The 19,753-nt window shown below is 43.1% G+C and overlaps 1 protein-coding gene across 7 annotated transcripts in view; it reads right to left on the bottom strand.

Annotated features, from left to right (window-relative positions):
* Window positions 1-19,753, bottom strand: part of kank1a (KN motif and ankyrin repeat domains 1a) — a 48,620-nt gene that overhangs the window by 21,659 nt on the left and 7,208 nt on the right. Inside the window, exons 1-2 of one of the 7 annotated variants that reach the window (XM_034596194.1) lie at window positions 2,696-2,778; window positions 1,426-1,472 (exon numbers count right to left, since the gene is read on the bottom strand). The exons of 5 other annotated variants lie outside the window; for them this stretch is intronic. In XM_034596194.1, coding sequence (XP_034452085.1) covers window positions 1,426-1,453 — 28 coding nt within the window. In that variant the 5' untranslated portion in view covers window positions 1,454-1,472; window positions 2,696-2,778. Of the gene's footprint in view, window positions 1-1,425; window positions 1,473-2,695; window positions 2,779-18,384; window positions 18,489-19,753 lie in introns of those variants that run through there. One more of the 7 variants, XM_034596192.1, reaches the window with a different exon arrangement.

The raw sequence follows: 19,753 nt of genomic DNA on the forward strand, positions 1-19,753 counted from the left end.
AGAGCCCACAGATTTGTGAGAAGCATCTGGGAGGGAAAGAGACCGAGACAAGGCTCTGATAGTTTCACAAAAGAATATTTACAGCCAGAAGATGTCAGGCCACATTTACCTGCCCCCCTTTTTTAAAAACACGAGTGAAATCGAGGCCCCTTGTAGCCCTTTTCCACCGAGGCAGTTCAAGAGCTGGTTTGAAGCCAGTGCAGAATCTCAAACCAGTTCTTTGAGTTTCGACAGCCCAGTAAGTGTCTCTTGGCCAGAAGGCTTTGCTCGTCTAGAAGAATGAACAGTTGACGTCAGGGGCCGGGAATTATTGTGACGACCCTTTTTCAAAAGCAGCACAAATGCAACGACAGACTGTTGATGTTGTGCTTCGGTCAGAGACGTATAGAGTGTCTACGTAGTCACATGGATCTATGCATGGCTCGAGCAGACGTAAAAAAGCAAACTGGTTCTTGAGAAGTTTGCATGTTGAGCCAACTCCTTTGACCGTGGTCCTTTAATGGGGTCACGGGTTTTGACCTTTCACGAGAAGCAGAGCCGACTGCAGATCAATAACAGTCTGCAGATCAATAACAGTCGTCAGATCCATCCGGGGACCTGACGAGTCACAGAGGCAACATCTGAAAGGTCAATCTCTCTTCTGCTGCACACGTGAAGCCTTGTTTACAGTACACACCCAAATAAAGAAGCACAGCGAAGTCATTAAGCTGACGTGTCTAAATCCTGACTGTCCGTCATCCAGAGGAACTATTATAGACGTGACACAGAGAGGAGAGACACGAAACACCCGTCAGACACCGAGCTCCTCCAACACCCAAATAAACTGCAGCCACGTTTTATGGGGACTGTGACGTCTTGAGATGTTCTCCCTCATATTTAAAACCAAATACTGTCTAAAAGAAAATCTGTAAATTAGCGCAACATTCGTTTTGATGTAAACTGTATTCACAGACATCTGCTGCTGTAAATGGGACGATTCAGGGATACAGACATTAAAAAGTTACGGCTTCTCAAGCTGAAGATTATTAGCATCAGAGCTTATTAAACCCGTCCACCTCCACAGTGTGTTGCTGCACATCATCATACGCCAATTAAGTAGACGTCACACAATCCCAAGCAAAAGTATCCGTCTTTGTTGAGGACACATTGAAGGAGCGGACGTAGCTGAACCAAAGTATTTATGGCAAGTTATTAATGGCACAATGTAGAATAATATAACATTATGAGTTCTATTTGTGACAAAGGTTGAAGCTGGAGTTAAAAGGTGCGGTTGCTGATTCGCTGCACAGATTTGTGGAGAGAAGATAAAAGAAGAAGCCGGCTTTTAAAAAATCAGCCAAATGCAACTTTCAAAATATCTTCAATCTACAAATGACCAACTCCATGCAACAAAAAAATAAATAAATAAAAACACATCAGACTGACCCAACATCTCCCAAGTTTCCTGTTCCATGGGCTGTCAGAGCACAAACCTGAAGGAAGGAGCCGGAAAGCCTCAGACTTAGGATAATGAGATATTTCAGATTCACTCAGCAGGAGCAAAGAAAACACAAACACAATATGGAGAATTCTGTCTTTCCTCCTCATAACCATCATCCCTTAACTCATTAAGTTTGCTAAGAGACGAACAGATGAAGTGTGCAAAACCAAAACATGACTGTATTTGTTATTAATTTTTCATTTTTGCCCATTTAAGAGTGTCTCCGCCTTTTATTTATCACAAGCTCACAAAGAGGGAAACATTAAAATAAAGCTGGTCCATCAAAGTATTGTTCGGCTGGAATGAGGAATTCATATTTAGGGACATTTACATTCGTCCGGTGAATTACAAGAAGTACGTGTTTTATTTTATTTACTAAAATATATTTTAACTTTTTCTGCACATCTTTGCCTATATGACCAGAAAAGTATTGATTTTGACATTGTACGTCAACGTGTTGGAACCAAAAACAGGATTTGATGCCGCTGGCGACTCCATAGGGTTAAAATTATTATGGTTATGTTTCGTACAGTGTCTATGTCGATCTATAGAACCACATGAGGGATTAAAGCATTAACTGAAACCGTGGGAACCTCCCTGAAAGGTTTAAAGTGCGATCGACTTGCACTGAAGCTCAAAGTGGTTTGAACAGATTTTCAGGACTGAAAAAAAAACGACCTTACACTCCTGCCGAAGGTTTTAAAAAGACTTTTCTGAACCTTTTCTGCTTCATAGCAACATAAGAACCAATTAAAACACGGGACTGAGACATGCTGATATTTCTACCAACAGCCTCGGGAGCTCTCAGCCTGTTGCATAACAGCAACTGTAAAACTGCCTGGACTCACTTGAAAGAAAACTTTTTGGAAAAGGTTTAAATGTCACATGCATGAGCTCCCGTTTTAAATGTATCACTTTTAATTTCTACCCTTTTTATCCCACACACACGTTTGAGGTATTGATTCCAACACATCTTGTTGCTCAGACTGTTTTCGTCCTCGGGAACACGTGAGGTTCACACTGAAAACAACATGTCGTGGCGTGTTGAGGTGCAACGCTGCAGGTCGGCGCCTGCAGGATCTGATGCATGCACCTACAGCAGAGATACACCGACAGCTACCAGGCTACAGACATGTTTTGGTTGTTGCACATTAACCTTCATCAAAACCACAGTTGAGAGGTCTTCTATTCCAACAATCAATTCATGCAGCTTACCTGTAATTTTCATTCTAACTTCCTCCCACTGCACGCAGGTAGCAAACACACAACTGAGCCCACAAGCCGCTCGACAACGCGCCTATACCCAGCGAGCCTCCGGAGGGATAAGTTTCACGGCTAAGATTAGACGACTTCCTCAGATGACAGCCAACCGATCTGTGTCCTATAAGAGGAAACAGGACTTTCCGGCTGTTTGGGCAGAACCGACCCCTGCACTGGGCCTCCAGGTGAAACGCATGGTGCGCTAATGTGGTTGACAACCTCCGGTCACTCTTCAGCCCCGCTGACCTTCAACTCACGGCTGAAAAGCAGCTAATGAGCTCGACCATAATGGAAAATCCGTTAACACTCGGTTACTGATTAACCAGCACAGCAGCGTTTCTCTTCAGTCCTCAGCAACTGGAGGTGAAGACGGAGAGTCAACAAAAAGCCAAAATCACCAAATCCTATCCAAGCTGGGGTGAGGCCGTCAAACACAGATGAGCCCGGGGCCGATAAGTGACAGACATGAAAACCCACATTCTATTTAACCTGTAATGTTCAAAACAATATTGAAACTCATAGTTAGGAGGCATTAAAGAGAGTTAACGTCAAACAACTGGAACCGTCGAACCTTCGGCCGCAACTAACAATTACTTTCGTTATGGATTCATGTTGAATGAATGTTGAATTTGGTGTTGCCTCACAAAAGGACAACTGTTAAAAAATTAAACAACTCAAATGTAACTCAGGAGAGCACAGGGCTCAACTGTCACTTAAATTCAAGCTGCAACAAGTTCCACACACTCGTATCAGTCCTCGAAATATGAAAAAAATCAAATCCTGGATGTGCCACTTTGTCTGAATCTGTTTTATGGGTTCTTCCCGGACCCGTATCGCTTCCTTCTACAAAGTTTCTTGGTAATCTGTCCGACAGTTTTTGCGTAATCTTGCTTACAAACCAAACAGGGGTGAAAACATAACCTCCTGGGCAGAGACAAATAAAAGAACCACATAATAAAACATTCAGAAAACTCGACAGTAGAAGAGAAGACGAAGGCCAGTTTGAATAAAGACGTTTTCAGCTGCTTTTTAAAAACAGAGATCTCACGTCTATAGGAAGTTTGTTCCAGTGTTGGTGCCACGACTTCAAATACACAAATCACCTTGTGTTTTTAAATGGAGTGTGATGAAAAAACACTTTAAGCCCTGATCAGAAGACCTGAGTAACTTGGAATGTGAGATCTTGTCTTGTTTCGACCAAAATCTCCCAAATGGCAAATATTCAGGACAAAGAAAAGCAGCTGACCTCTTCTGAAAGAGCCTCAGAAGAATTTAGGTGCTGATTGTTATTATATATGTGCTGGAATAAACTACTTTGGACTTGGAACTGGCTAAAAAGAAACAACTTCCAAAAGCCCAAACCTTCCAAGTGTGAAATCTTACTACTCATTGCTTATTAACTGAAGCACCACTGCAGTTTGTATTTCTGCTTTCTAGTACTTCGAGGGAATCACTCAGCTCAGAAGGTCGCTGGTCTAACGATCAGTTTATCCTCATGACCTTTCAGAGAGCGATCCAGAGCTTTTACAAATTGATCTTTCCATTGAATCTGAACCCACCCGAGATAAAGAGAACATGACTCACCACGACGTCCTCCACACGGAGCAGAGCAAACAGATTTATAAACTGAAGTGGGGCTCCGCAAGCTCTCGGGAAGAAGCAGAAGAAAAGGAGAAACACAAAGCGCCACGACGTCAGCAGACACAAACCAGAACAACTTGTTTGGTTTCCTCCTCAGCTGCTACATAAATATGAAACACGCACGTCTGGACTCCGGTGACAGATAGAGGCGTGTGGCTGCGGTTAAAAGAAACCTGCCTACGGGATTAACTGTGATATGAGACACTTCAGGTGCAAGAGGAACAAAAGCAGACGCAAACTATCAGACGCTTTTTAAGAACTGTACAAATTACAGGCGATGACGGCTAGAATTTATACTTTCAAACCAAATAATAGATTCTCAGGAATGAATAGGAAATACAAATCCACCTCCTGGGTTCTGGAGCACTTCATCGATTCTCAATAAATACAAATACACGGCCGAGTTGAAATAATTAGCTAATTGATCAATTATTCAACAGACAGAAAATGAATTGACAGTTTTTTTTTTTACCCTACAAATCACTTTAATCTGTCTCAGAGCAAAATGTCTACAAATAGTGTAGTGAAGCAAATATCTCTGGATTGTGGAAAACAACATCATCTTTACGTTTCACAACTTTTTATTTTCATTCTACTTAATGATAACTCAAATTATGAGGTAAAAAAACTGGCAAGTGAACTAATCTGTGAAACAATTATTCACCGTTTTATACAGAAGGAGTGTTTGACCGATCTGAGAGATAATTGGGTAATTCTGCCAATAATTCTTCTATTAATGAATTCATTGTTGTGCCAGTAAAATGCCAGAAAATAGCAAAAAGTCAATTATAACTTAATCCCACGTGTAACAAAGAAGTATCTGACATCATGGAAAAACTATGAAAAAGATCAAAATAGCTGCTGATCATTTTTCTGCTGCTCAACTAATTCATTAACTTTCTAAAATTGCATCATTTTAATCTTCTTAGGTGTAAAATTGTTAAATCAAGTGTTTTAATGGTCCAATAAGATCTGTCCTAACATTTCAAAGTTAGAAAGGTAGACAATTCAAGTGGAATAACGTCATTTCCATAGAACTAGTTTCCAAAATCATGTAACAAAGGCAAAGAGGTGAAACTGAATTAAGTTATATGCTTCTCCTGAGTCAAACTTCAGTTCAGTACAGATAAATATTCAAATTCAGGGGCCACGTGCAAAGCTTCACCTGAAATCACTGTGGAATGAAGAGGAGCTTCAGGTCAGAGAAGTGAAACTGGAGATTGTCAAACGATTGTGTCCAACCTGCACTGACGCAGACCGACACTGCCTGAGGGTCTAGACCCATTTGTTTGCGTTATAAACTGACCAACTTTAGAGAACAACCGCACTGAAGTCCTGGTAGTATGTGGTGCGACAGTTCACGTTTTCCACTGCAACTTTTGTCAACAGGAAACGGCACGAAAAAGTTAAGAGAAGGCAATAAAGGTTGCAAACCCGCTGCGCTGAATATTCAACAGGCTTGTTTTTCCCCTAATAAAAACACTGAGGTTTTCAGCTTTAATGGAGGGAAAAGGCCTGGAGACAAACTGGGATATTTTTTGATTCGGAGCACCAGAAAGGGCCCACGGACGTTTATATACGAATTAGTTGTGCAGGAGCATTTTTATCTCTCTGTGGATAATCGATACGAGAGTGGACAGGAGTCTTTCTGCAACAGCCAAAGGTAAACCACCCAGACAGATAAAACCTAATGCATCTGGGATGGAGCTAATCTGTACAGCACACAAGTTCACATGGACACCAATAATCAGATATTAACCATATTATTTAGAGAATAGTCTGAATACGCAGCGTTTTTGGATCATCTTAACCTGAATAAGGTCCCATTCAGAATAAATACTAATCAAATTAAGACCTTCAGACCTTAGTTGCTTATAAATCTTAATCACATTTTAGCCTCACATCCTTTTTAGCACTTTGCAACATACACATACGACAGTTACCAGCTGCCTGATGACGTGAGCCCTGGGTCAGAGTAGAAACAAGATGGGAATATGACGAGGAGGCGAAGCTTTTGCAAAATTGACAAGAAAACACACAAGAAAAATTCAGCTTGGGGTTTTAAAATATCATAATATTAATGGAATAAATCAAATAGCCTCTCAACACCATGATCGGAGTAATGTCTCCTTCAGAACGGGTTCAGTAGTCACATTATATAGTCAGTGTGTGTGTGTGTGTGTGTGTGTGTGTGTGTGTGTGTGTGTGTGTGTGTGTGTGTGTGTGTGTGTGAAGCAGCAGAACAAGCAGTAGCTACTTGTCGTCTCAGCTCAGCATCTGGACCTTGTTAAAGAAACGCTTTGAAGCTTCGGAGGAGAAGCTTCTGTGTCGGCTGCGGAGAGACGACGCGGAGCAGCCGACATTCACAGCCGCTTGGCAGCATGTTGGCCGCGGTGCTGACCCAGGCTCACGCTGTCCGCTGGGTTCGTTTCCCTTTGAAGCTCTGCACGGGCCTGCTGAGTTCAACTCAGGAAAGCTCGCCTCCGAGCCTTTCAAATTATCCCAGCGAGGAGGGAGAAACTGAGGAGGAATGAAAGGATTTTGTCTTCCACTTTATGAGTTTACAGTCGGGAGGGTGGCATTCTCTCTGCTAGAGTCCCGGGCTCACAGGAGGAAACGAAAACGCTTCCAGCTACATCCCAGTGGTTTCAAATAAAAACTTCCCTTCTTCAGGAAGAGGATGACAAAGCTTTTTCTGAAGCAAGACAATAGTTCCTGGGTAGACAATGAATAATAAAGTTGGATGGGAATGCATGAAAAAGAGGAAACAGCCATGCTAACAGCTCTAGGAGACGGTTACACACTCAACCAACACAATGACAATGTTGATATGTCGGCGTTTGAGCAGATATAATATTAACCATCTTATTTTAGAGTGTTTTCATGACAACAGCTGCTAATTCGCCCTCAGAAAATGCAATGTCTCTCGTTTTGCAGGTGTTTTTGCTGCACTTCTACCAAACGGGAGACTTGGAGGCACAGTAACTGACAAACGATGCAAAACAAAACGTGAAAACCCTCCATGCAAAACGCTCAAAACCACAACAGTACCTTTACAAACGGGCCCAGAAACTTTCCCAAAATGTAAACTTGCCCGAAATCAGAAAATTCCGGTGTTGTTAAGTCACAGGAGGCAAGAAACAAAAACAGCCCAGCGGCCGAAGAGAGTGAGGATGAGTGAGGATGAGTCAACGCTCAGTCACTCGCCCCTGCTGCCGCACAATGACACATCAAGTTATTTCGGGTGCCATCACTTTCGACACGGTGCCGTTCTTCCTCTGCAGCAGTCGCAGGCCTCGTGCGTGACGACAACATAGCATTTGAGAACAAGCGTTTGCAATTAAGAAAAAAAATCACTCACTTCAGAGTGAAGCATCTGCGAGACACATGCAGAGCCAATCCGAACGCAGCCGACTCTCAAACCCAAAGCACATGGGGCTCTTTTACAAATTCCGCGGGAGTTGAAATGCTTTGCAAACGTGGTGCAGGCAGGATTGAAAGAATGTGAAATCCACAGTCTGAGAGTTTGTTTTTAAAAGAACTTCAAGAAGGGAATCAATGTACTTGACTTGTGCATCTGCCCCTAGAGCAAGGAGGCCACATTTCAGAAAGGTGTCTTCGATTGCCTCCATCTTAAGAATGTGCTTTATCAGGTTCGACCATTTATCTTGACAGCTGCTCTTCAGAGGTTCAGTGTCACCTCGTAAAGAAGACGGTCAAATGCAAATAAACCAATGTGTGTGTGTATATTCCAGGATCCACCTCCAGTCTATCCTCAGCTTGCTTTGGACGAATGAAAGGAAGAATTCAATAAGCTCTAATATTAATAAAAGGAGAAAGTAATATTGAAAACAAAAAAAAACGTATCTCAGGCTGCTAAATTCCAGAGTATATTTGGGAATGATTACCCCGACATGATTTATTCTGCTGGCTGGCAGCCTGTAGGCAGCCGGTGAGATAAATATCTGTCAGATGCAATCCAGCTCTGTGCTCCACCGTTAAATTTACGACTCCGACATTCTAGATACAAAAGACATGCCACAACTTATGTCTCTGTCAAGTTGCCACCAGTTTGTTATTGGTTCAAATCAGATTCTGTGTCCCGTTTTCACCTTTCCTTCAAATACCTGCATGTAAAAAAACAGAGGACGACTTTAACTTATCGTGCACAGACATCGTTTAATCTCTCATTAATCTGCTCGCTGCTGCAAACTGTTGTCCTGAGCAGTGGTTTAGTCCAGGACACTCAAACTTAACCCTGCTGACAACACTGCCCCCTAGAGGACAAAGATGATTCAGATACACAGAGCATTAGAGGACAAAAAACCTCAAACTGAACTAAATTCACTGTGAAATAACTCAAAGAACACTTACTTCATCTTTACGGCTAAATCCAGAAGGGCACTAAGGATTTTATAGATTATTTTCATTTATTCAGAAACCTGCTCCAAACTTATTTTATTAGGATGTGCAAAAAGCATTTTTCCCGGAGCACATGATATCATCAGTAATGCCGAAGATGCCAAATCAACAGGTTCAAAACCTAGAGACAATCAAATTATAATGATGTAAAAAGAGAGAAAAGCAGCAACGTTTCACATCCCAAAATAACCAACACAATTAATAAGGGAATTATTGATCATTTTAGTTCAATCCAATAACTAAGTGAGTAATTCAAGGTCCATTTCAGAGGAAAAAAACAACATTTGACTCAACATTTTGAACTCCCGCTTTTCCACGTCCAACTTTTAGCTTTTTGCACCTTAAAGAAGTTTAAATCTCACCCTGTGATTCCTGCAGCGTCTCTCACCGACAGAGAGTTGATGTTTGAGCTGGTTCCCAAACAGCAGCAGAGTCAGAGACGCACAAAAACACCCTCGTCACTTCGGGTCTCGCCGCTCGGCCTCGCTCCATCATCCTCGTTCTGTCTGTGACAATCCTGCTTTACGCCGGGACGGGCAGTTACCCCCCCCCCCCCCTCTCTTTGTCCTCCCTCTCTCCCTGAATCAGACTCTGTCATCCTCCCTTCACACCTCTCCCTACCACCCCCCACCCCACCACATGCCCTGCTCTATTCAGCCTGCACTTGACCAAGGACAGGCTGGAGCCACGTATTTGTTTAGCTCTTGAGTGGAGTCATGAGAGTGGAGAGGAGCCTCGGGCTGGTGAATACCACACAACGCCCCGCGGAGGGGACGCTGGACGAGGCACCGCACGAACCAGACAGAGAGCGTGTCGACAGTTTGTCAAGTCAAACAAAACGGCAATAGTTTATTCTGCTAAATACTGGCATCGTTTTCCAACATGTCCACACCCAAAGAGATTTGGTTTTACAAAGATATATAAAAACAGGAAAAAAAAAAAAGCAGAAATATATTTTTTACTCGTTGGAAAAACTACTTATCAAACTTGTTGCAGATTATTGTTATGTTGATATTATTATATAAGACGAATCGAGTCCAGTATCTGTAACTAGGACTTCATAACAGTCCAGCTTTTATTATTGGTTGCACCGGTAACACCATATTTAACTTCAGTCGCTATTATACATTTTCATTTTAGTGCCACGGCTGCAGCAGTCAACCAATTAATCAATTAGTATAATAGACAATAAACTTAGCAGCAACTTTTCTGATGCTTTCTGTCAAGCACATACTGCAAAATAGATCAAGTTCACTGTATTATTATAGTAAAATAATCTTTTCAGCCATTAGTAATATAAACAGACATTTTTTCACCATTCACCACGATTAATTGAAAAAAGAAAACCGTGGCAAACTAAATATACTGATGAAATTAGTGTCTGTTGCAGCCCTAATCTAATATTGATGGAGTGATGAGAGTAAATACAACAGAGGAGAGAAAAATAATTGCCGTCACTTTTTCTTCGGTTTATCTTCATCACAATCTCCAAATACAGCTCAGCTTCAAACGGCCTGTGTCTGGAGACTGCAGCTCCGGAGACACTCCCAGAGCTTTCACTCCCGCTGTCAGCTCACTCAAAAGACGCATTGTGGGAGAAATTCCCCGTCTTAAGTGCTCCCATGTTTGCTTTTGTGGCAAGTGAGCCCACGCTGCTGACCTCTGCGAGACGGACCAATGAGATCCACCGCTGCGTCCTCCGCTGCCCTTCTCCTCTGACAGCAGCCAGACAATGAAGAACAAGCTAATTAAACTCATCACAGCCCGAGGGAGGGAGGAGCAGCTCTTCCACTGAACTGAGCCCGTTAAGAGAACCAGCTTTGGTAAAGTTTCTTAAAAAGAAACTACAGACTTGTGAAGAAAGCGTACGGCAAAACAACCGATATCTGCAGAATTAAGTCATTTTTGAATTGATTCTGTGGCGTGTGATGACGGCTGTGATTGACAGGTGTCAGTAACAGCAACGTCCTGCTGGTCGAGCAGATAACTTCACCAGGAACAAACCTGGTGGGTCTTGATTAGACATTTTATCTTCAGAGCACCACACAACACTTGAGCTGTTGGACCGGTGATGGTGTTAATGAGTCACGGGTCACGCTACACTGGATTCCAGCCGGGAGGTGATGGAGGGGTTACACTGATGTATGGGTCCCATAATGATCACAACCCGTACGGGCGTGAGGGGAGAGGAAACTGGGTTAACTGGGGCAGGGGGGGGGGGGAAAGACAAGGCTACAAATACTCATGAGCCCGCATCCATCTGTACTACATTCTTATCAAAGTACTTACATAGTGCGACCTTAGAGTATTATAAAGAGAAACACGGCTATTCCAACTAAGAGCCAACTGTTTGGAGACAGTGGGGCATCTGCTGCAAGAAAATCTAATATTTTAAGATAAAAAATAACGTATCGTGTCTTAACAACCACTCAAAGCTCTTTTCAGCCCAGATCATACAAATTCATATATAATGCATCTAAATGCAGCTCTTCTTCAAGCACACATCCTCCACATACTAACGGTACAGACATCGGGGGGGGGCGCACTTTAGGGTTCAGTGTCTTGCCCAAGGACACTTCAGCACGCTGACTGGAGGAGCGTGGGATTTGAACACCAGATCTTCTAATCAGTGGACAACTGCCACACCCAACCAGAGTTCAAGGACACAGATTAGGATTGAGGCCCAAAAAAACACTTTGGGCCATCCCTAGTGTGTGTGTGTGTGTGTGTGTGTGTGTGTGTGTGTGTGTGTGTGTGTGTGTGTGTGTGTGTGTGGACTCTGTTTTTGTTCCACTGTAGGAACTTTTGAAAGATCACTCAGGTTAAGGCAACTGATGTTTGCAAAAGGAGATGAAAGAACCTACAGAGGTTGGAGAGATAAAGACGAGACTGTTTTCAAGGTCTAATACAACTAACCTTCACCCCCCCCCCCCACACACACTCATTTCATTACTTTAATTTTTCTCTTTTAAGACTGTTAACTTTTAACACTCGTTTTTAAACTGACCTGTTTATAATGGTGAGCAAGGGGCCTTTTCCCTCCACATTTCATTTTCAAAGGAGAACCAGGACATGTTTTTAGAGCGTTCAGTTAAAAAAAAAAAAAAAAAATCAATCAGCACTCCCTCCAGAGCCAGGTTTTCATCTCTAGGGGCTGCAGTCCCAGCTGTGCCATGGTTCAGGTCCTGGGAACTAAAAGGTCGGTCGAGCATCACCGGGGAGCGGGAAAGACGCCTGCCGGCTTCAGGGGCCGTTCAACCACAAGACGAGAACAGCCTCCGGTAGATAAGATGCTTCCAAACCAAAACTGAACTAATTAATTCAGTTTGTGGTCAAATTGATCAGATTCTGTAGATCAGTGTGCAAACAGAGGGCAGCGACTGACTGTGGGACCAACAGGTGACGTACGTGAGCAGCTTGTGTTCCTCAGTCTCAGATTCCTGTCGGGCTTCACATTTTTAATCAAAAATCTAATTCCTGTCTTGTTCATCACTGAGCCTCTCGCACAAAGACCAGCAGGTGAACTTCGTGCTGCTGCTCTCGGGTGTGAATGGGCTTTAATTATTATGCAATTACTTCATGCTACTGCATTCGTCATGTGGTGTTTCTGTGATAAAGACCTAAATAAACTGTGATGTACATGTCCATCTGTTGAGCAGCTCGTCCCCAGCTGGCCGTCTTTTGTGATCCCTGTGTGCCTTCAGCTGGACTCATTGTTTATCATGTGGTGACATCAGTGGTTAACTGTGATTAACTGGCTCCAGCGTCGTTTCTCATCAGGGGATATCAAGCGTGCTAATCTGAGGGACCTCGCCATTACCCTCGCTCCGCCGCCGGGACGCCTTGTGATGATAACGCACCTAAACAGCAGCCATCAAGTTTATTTAAGAGCAAACAGACGTTGGCTGAAAGTCACCTTATCCGTGCAGATCACAGCCGCGGAGATTTCTCCAACAAACTGAGTAAACTCCAAGAGGCCAAATGAGGTGAAGGACGCTCTGAAAACCCTCCATTTATTCCTCATTAATTCACATTTTTTATCTCTTTTCATTTAGATGGACCAGAGGAGTGTTTTCCAAAGGCCGAGCCTCAAAAGAGAAGAACTTAAAGGATGGACTCCAGCTTTTTGAAAGAAAGGAACGGAGACAAGAGAGAGAGGGAGGGGGGGAGAGAGAGGACTAATCCCATTAGGGTGGCAGCTAAATGATTTGTTCCACTGGGAGAAGGGGAGATAAAAAGGTGCGTATGGGGAAGGAAGGAAGGAAGAGGGGGGGGAGAGCCTTTTTTGTGGGAGGACAGTAGCGATGAGGCACAAACCTCCTCCACAAGGGAAACCCTTTCTCCTCCTCTCCCTGTGTTAGCAGCCCCGGGCGTCCTCGTTGACGGCTGTCCACACGCCACTTTACTCCCAATTTTGAAAAATCTGATTTGTTCCCGAGGGGGAAGCGACAAGGAAATGAGAACAAAGGAGATCGTGCAAGTGGATCGGGGCTGGTGACGCCACAAAACCGTGACCGCATCAGATAGCCACGGTTTTAAATAATAACAAGCCCCAAGGAATCTGCAACTATTAATATCTATTTCTATTCAATTAATCGAATAGTTGCCGTGTGTATAAAGAGTTTACATGTCCGTCGACACAGAAAGGCCCAATATCCAGTCACACGTGGAAAAGCAGGAACCACAGACTCAAACGGTCTGTGAGAGGTGTGTCCTTCGTCACTGACAGCCTGACCCTTGAGCTGTGTCCATTCTCCAAGAACAACAACACGGAGACTCCCCGTCTTCGTACAGTGAAACCCCCCCGACAGCTTCAGGAAGTAGTAAAAACAGCAAACGTGTGTTTTGCTCCAAGAGAGAGAGGAGACAGGATAAGTGGTTGATTTAACAGATAAGGTATAGAAATGATTAGCTTGATAAACTCCAATAGTTAATGGTGTTTTCTCAGGTTTCTTATCCCACGTGACTAATTTTTATGTCATCACAATGAGTAATTTTATAGAAAATTCATCATATGTAAAAGAAATCAAACTTTTTTTGTATTAACGTCAGCCTGACCCTTTTAAAACCATATCAAAACAAATGCCAAATATATTCTGGTTCCACTTCTCAAAAGTTTTACAACATTATGAAATTAATATTTTTAAGTTTTGACCCTTTATGACAGGACGTCACATCGGGTTCCGAGAAATATCGACGAGTATTTTGTTTTTTTGGAAACTTAACAGACTAAATGCTCAGTTAATTCCAATATATTGACAGATTAAACAATAATAAAACACCAACTTTGATAACTTTGTTTCTTCTGTTATACCGATATGAATGAGATGGAATTAGACAAACAAACTACACAAAGTACGAGATCCGTCTGCAGAGTTGTGCGTCTGAGAAGATAAAGGTTTGAATTCCCAGCCGTCGTCGTGCAAAGGAAGCTGTAATAACTGTGGGACTAACCAATGACTTCCGTGTCATCCTTTTCATTATCTTGGCCTCGGCTCGCGGTCACAGGGTCATAGGCTATGAAAACAGTAGCATGCCTCATAGGTATAATGCAACACATTGTATTATGTTGGCAGTGAAGGGGTGAGGGGGGTGAGGAAGGGTTTTGGGGGGGAGGGGCTGTCTTCCCAGTGGGAGTCATCCTGGTCAACAATGGCAGTTACATTCCATTGGAAACACTGTGGCATTATGGCGGCCCTGTGTTCGCCGGGAGGATCCCCACTTCCACCAAAACAAAGGGATTAACTCCCACGGTATTCTGGGAATTTTCCACGTCACTTTTCGGGGAGGGAGGGGAAAAGCAGAGAAACAACAACTCCTGCAGGGTTGTGAAAATTGATAAAATGTCGCACTTTGTTGGACAGAAATGTTTTTTTCTCAAGCGCGTATCCACAGCTCTGAACGAGAAAAACATATTCCTAGTCGGCCAGGTACGAGAAATATGAGAATATGCTTATATAACTTACAATATTTCCATGTTATTTTGTCCATTCACAATCCTTTGAGACTCACTCCTGCTAACTAGCTAAATGAAATGTATATAGTCAGAAATGTTATAGCTTAAACTGGTGGAGGTTTAAATATAAACACTCACAACTGCAACATCCATGTTTAAGTCTAAAATGTGTTTTTCTCAGGAATCAGTAGCTATAATCTAATGTTTCAAATCTGGTCCACTATCCTGCAGTTCAAACCGCAACAGCCACGAGCTTCTGAAGAACATCCACACATCACCAAGCGTCTCTGAAACAGAAGACAGCCGCCGTCCAGAAGGTGCCGTCCATGAACAAATATTGACCGGACTGGTTACCCGTGCTCTGCTATTATTATTTCAGCTCAGCACAAGGGAAGGGACAATCAGCATTTGCTGCCGGGGAGGTTTTGGTGGCAGATGTCCCTGAATATGCAAATGAACAGGATGAAAGAGGAGGAGGAGGGGGGGGTCGTATGATCGTACTGATGATGTACAGCTGATAACCTGCCACAGAAACATGTTATCACCACGTCTGTTTGGTTCTTTTAGCTAAATGTTATATAAATAAAAGGGTTTTTATGTTTTGACCAGAGACACCGACAAAAGCGTTTTGTTTCTGCAGAGTAAACATGAGCATGTAATATAATAAAGTAAACTCCAGTTTGCAGAGGACACATTTATGAGACAATAGTGTCTCACTTTGCCGTTTGTGTAATTAACATTGTGTCCGTACAACTGAAAAGGTTAAAACCAGCTGAGCTGTGAAAAAAAAAAAGCACAATCTCTGCTTTGAATAAACAACAGAGGGCGACCTACAGCTTCCTGCAGACCTGGTTTGGTGAGAACGTATCTCAGTGGTACACAACCATCTTTAGATGCCCTCAAGTAAAGGCAATACAAACCATTTACACTTTCACAGTGTGGACACCTGACGCAAGCCTATTGGGATCCAACGAGTTAAACTGGGATTGGACAAATTCGAAATGATATTTGTGTCAGGTCACGTTCGGACACAAGTGGTTTTATGATGAGTTCCGTCTGTGTGATAGCAGGTCACCACCCTCCATCTCCCAGTCACAGCCACCAGTCGGTCAGGATAGATCAGGGAACCTGTGGCCAGCGCTGCCATGGCGACCTGCCCCTCACTCTGTGGAAACTGTAACTTGAGAGGCTGCAGGGCCATTGTCACGCCGACTTCACCACAGCAGCACAGGCAAAGAGTAAAGTCACACGGTCAAACACTGTCGTTCAACAGCAAACTGAAGCCTGTATCACCACGACGCTGCAAACATGACACATCCAGTCAATCATCTGTGAGCCCGCTGCCCACACAGGGTTTTTTTTTTTTCTATAATGAATGTGGGATGTTGAATTACGCTCTCCTGTAAAAGCAGCCTCATATTAAAAACAGCGCCCATGTGCCGCGCTGACAGCAGGGGCTCGTGTGCACTGAGGCCTCAGCGCCGGCAGATAAGATCAATGGTGCCACCAGGGAGTCAATCTCCACTGTAAACAAAGCCCCGCTGACCGCAAGAGGAAATAATTTACTGCTGCAGTTTAACAGTTTACCGAGAAACGCCTGACCTTCTTCGGAAAGATGTTTATACACTCAATCAAAGGCATGACGCTGCAGACGGTTTGAACTGAAACTTTGCTTCCGACTTTAGGACCACGCCTGAGTTTTATTTACCTGTTTGAGTTCCTACTCGTTTGTCACACACACCGGTGGGAATTTAATTAAATTAGGAGGAAAAGTTCTCCAAACAGATGAACTGTCGCACGAGGCCTCAACTTCAAAACATAAAGAAAGTAATGATCATTTGGAACAGTGCAAAATGTGGAGCTGAGATTCAGGCGCTGGGGAAGTTTGTCTCCAACTGTGTCAGAGCCAACACAATTTCTGATTTAACAAAAAATGACATGTCCTGTTAATTACTTCCACAAGAAGCACACACATGCAACCTAGCAGCTTACACTTAAGAAGCCAAGGGGTCAATGACAATACCAGGGGGTAAAAAGATTTAAATCCTGATAAATAATATATTTTTTAAATGTTCAATGATTAATTACATGCCGTCATCAAACCCTTGTGACAAAGACATGTAGTTGAGGTTTGATATTTTACAGTTTAACCATGAACTTTATGTTAAATAACTATGTTGTATATAAACTATCACCAAATCCCTGACCCTCTGATTAGTGGACAACCCTCTTTACCTCCTGAGCCACAGCCGGCAACCGTTTATTCTGTAATATAGAGGTTTTCATACTGGTGCATATTGGCAAACAAACACTGATGCCTGATATGTCTGTGAAGGGCTCATATCTGCCAATATCATAAAAGACGACCCATAAATCGTTCTGACTCTAATCACCATCATCCGTCTCAACTTGTGCAGCAGTTTGTGTCTCAGTAAGACACAACTTGTTTGTAAAGTGGAAAGTGACACACGGTCGCTCCTCAAGCTCTAAACCGGAAAGCAGCGAATAAATTATTGAAATCCACGTTCCTCAAACCCAGTGTTTTTTTAAACGGGAAACATTTACACTGATATCAGCTGAATCCAAACCAAACTGCCAGCTGCCATGTCTGTAGTCAAAAGGTGGAGGCTCAGTCAGCCGTGAGGTCAGAGTGACTGGATCTTCACTAGGAATGTGTCGGGCAGCAGCTGTAGACACAACAGACAACCCCCCCCCCCCCACCACCACAGACAAACCCTTAAACCAGACCCTCGTCCTAGTTCACACCATCGACCATCTCACAGATCTGCTGCTCTCACTCTGTTTGTTCCCCACGAACAACACTTCAACAATCACATCAACGCCAACAACAGCAGTTTGGTGACGCTTAAGTATTTGTAGAATGACACAGTAGCAGAAACAATATAGTGTCATCATTTCCAGATATTACAACTAATAGAATATAACAAGAAAGGCAACATGCATCTTAATAAACTGACTTTGAGTCTGTGTTTTGGATCATATTCAGGATGAGGCGTATATACACGTGGAACATGAGAAATTAATAATGAACGAAGTTTTCATAATCCCAGTTTACATAATTCGTACAGTATCCAGATTTCTTATGATCAGCATGTTCTGTACCTCAAAGAAGGGTTAGAAACCTGAATACAGTGACAACATGCCACGGTCTCCTGGTGGAGGTGGGTACCAACATCAACCCCCCCCCCCCATGGATTCAAACCTGATAAACAAGGTCTGAGATATTTCAGTTAAAAAAAAAATTAAAAAAAAAAAAAACATAATACAATTCTGCGATAACTAATGCTGTAATTTGTACAAAGAAACCCTCTATTCTAGTCGACTGTTAAGATATGAATGTGTTTATTATGTGCTTTTTATTCAACATGACCAACAAGTCCTATTTACGTGGAGAGGATTCAAATTTTGACTTGAATTAGACATATTTAAAAGATTTTGTCCTCTTGATGTTTGCCGTTATCTTTAAAACAGAGATACTAGTTAAACGCAGCATTTAGCGACTCCGAGCAGGAAAACTATGAATAAAAAAAACTAAACGCGTGTTGGCATCAGCAGGTTACATGGTTATGGATCTAACCAACTCAAAAACATCATTTTCACTCACCTTCCTCGTTTTGCAAAAGTTATTTCGCGACTGCATTTCCCCTCAGCTGCAACTGACGGAGAGCTCCCAGTGCCACCAGATAGAAAACATCCCAGAGAGAAAAGTGGGATTAGCATGGAGACGTCACCCGGCGGTGTCTCACACTGCTGAGCACGAGCCAATCACAACACAGCCGCTCAGACACCACACACACACACACACCCACTGTAACCTGACAATACCAGCCAGCGAGGGAGACTGCAACATGAGCAGGCTGGTGACCAGTGGGCCGAGGGTGTGGGCTTCTCTCGGCAGTCAACAGAAGCATCCAGGAGATAAACTCAGCAGCTCTTGATGTGGCGTGCAGGACAATGGTGGTGCGGAGAAATTGGGGGTGTTTTTTCCTCTTTTTTTTTTAAGAGACTTGGGGCAAATGCTGCTCAAGGCAACGTTTTGAATGCAGTGCACCTTTCCTCTTGTTAAAGCGAGACTACGCCCAACATCTATTATTTCAGAATGAAACACACCATCACCCCCGGGGGTCCTGTTGACTGTAATTTGCTCGTCTTCTCAATCAATCATTTGCTCTATAAAAAGAAAACTGGTGTCATCTTGCTCTTGTCTGTGCAGCAGTGGTTACGATGAGGAGCCACAGTGCGATACACATGCTCGACCGACTGCAAGTCAGGCTCAGCTGTCAATCACGCACACAGGTCTTTATAACAATAATGTAAAGCAAAGACTATAAATAAAAAAAAATCCTCCCACTATCCAGAAACAAAGCCAAACCATCCAGAGTCTGTGGAGCCACATCTCGAGTCAGGCTCAGCTGTCAATCATGACATTTCACGGAAAAAAATAGCACCTGAACACATCAGTGTGATAAGAACTGACCTAAAATGAGAAAACTACCTTTGCCCACATTTTATGTAACATGTACTTTTAATTTTTTTGTTTGGTCATGTGCCATCCACTAACAAGGAGGAGGCGGGGGTAATAATTTGGTTGCTTATTGCTAGATTTATATTTTAGACATATTCTGTGTTGTAAATATTAATAAAACTGACAGAAATGCAAGTGTTTTCACCAAAATACGACACTGTACATTAGCAGAACGGGGTATTTTTGGTAACAAGGCTCGTGTGCCACCCGTTAATGGGTCGTTAGCGCTCCTGACGCGGGTTAAGTTCTGTTTGAATTGACTCAAACTGCCTTCTTGTGAAACTCTTTAACTTGACAGGCAAAGTCTGTGCATGCCTACATAGCTGAGGGATTATCACAGGATCCCTTTAGCCCCGAGTTCACTTTGCACCTGCATTGTCTTGCTTAGTGTACAAGAAGCAGGCGGGATTCTTCGCTCCTCGCCCGTTTCAGACGACCCGCCCTTCAC

The sequence above is a fragment of the Hippoglossus hippoglossus genome, chromosome 9 (genome assembly GCF_009819705.1).
Source record: "Hippoglossus hippoglossus isolate fHipHip1 chromosome 9, fHipHip1.pri, whole genome shotgun sequence".
Classification (NCBI taxonomy): domain Eukaryota; kingdom Metazoa; phylum Chordata; class Actinopteri; order Pleuronectiformes; family Pleuronectidae; genus Hippoglossus; species Hippoglossus hippoglossus.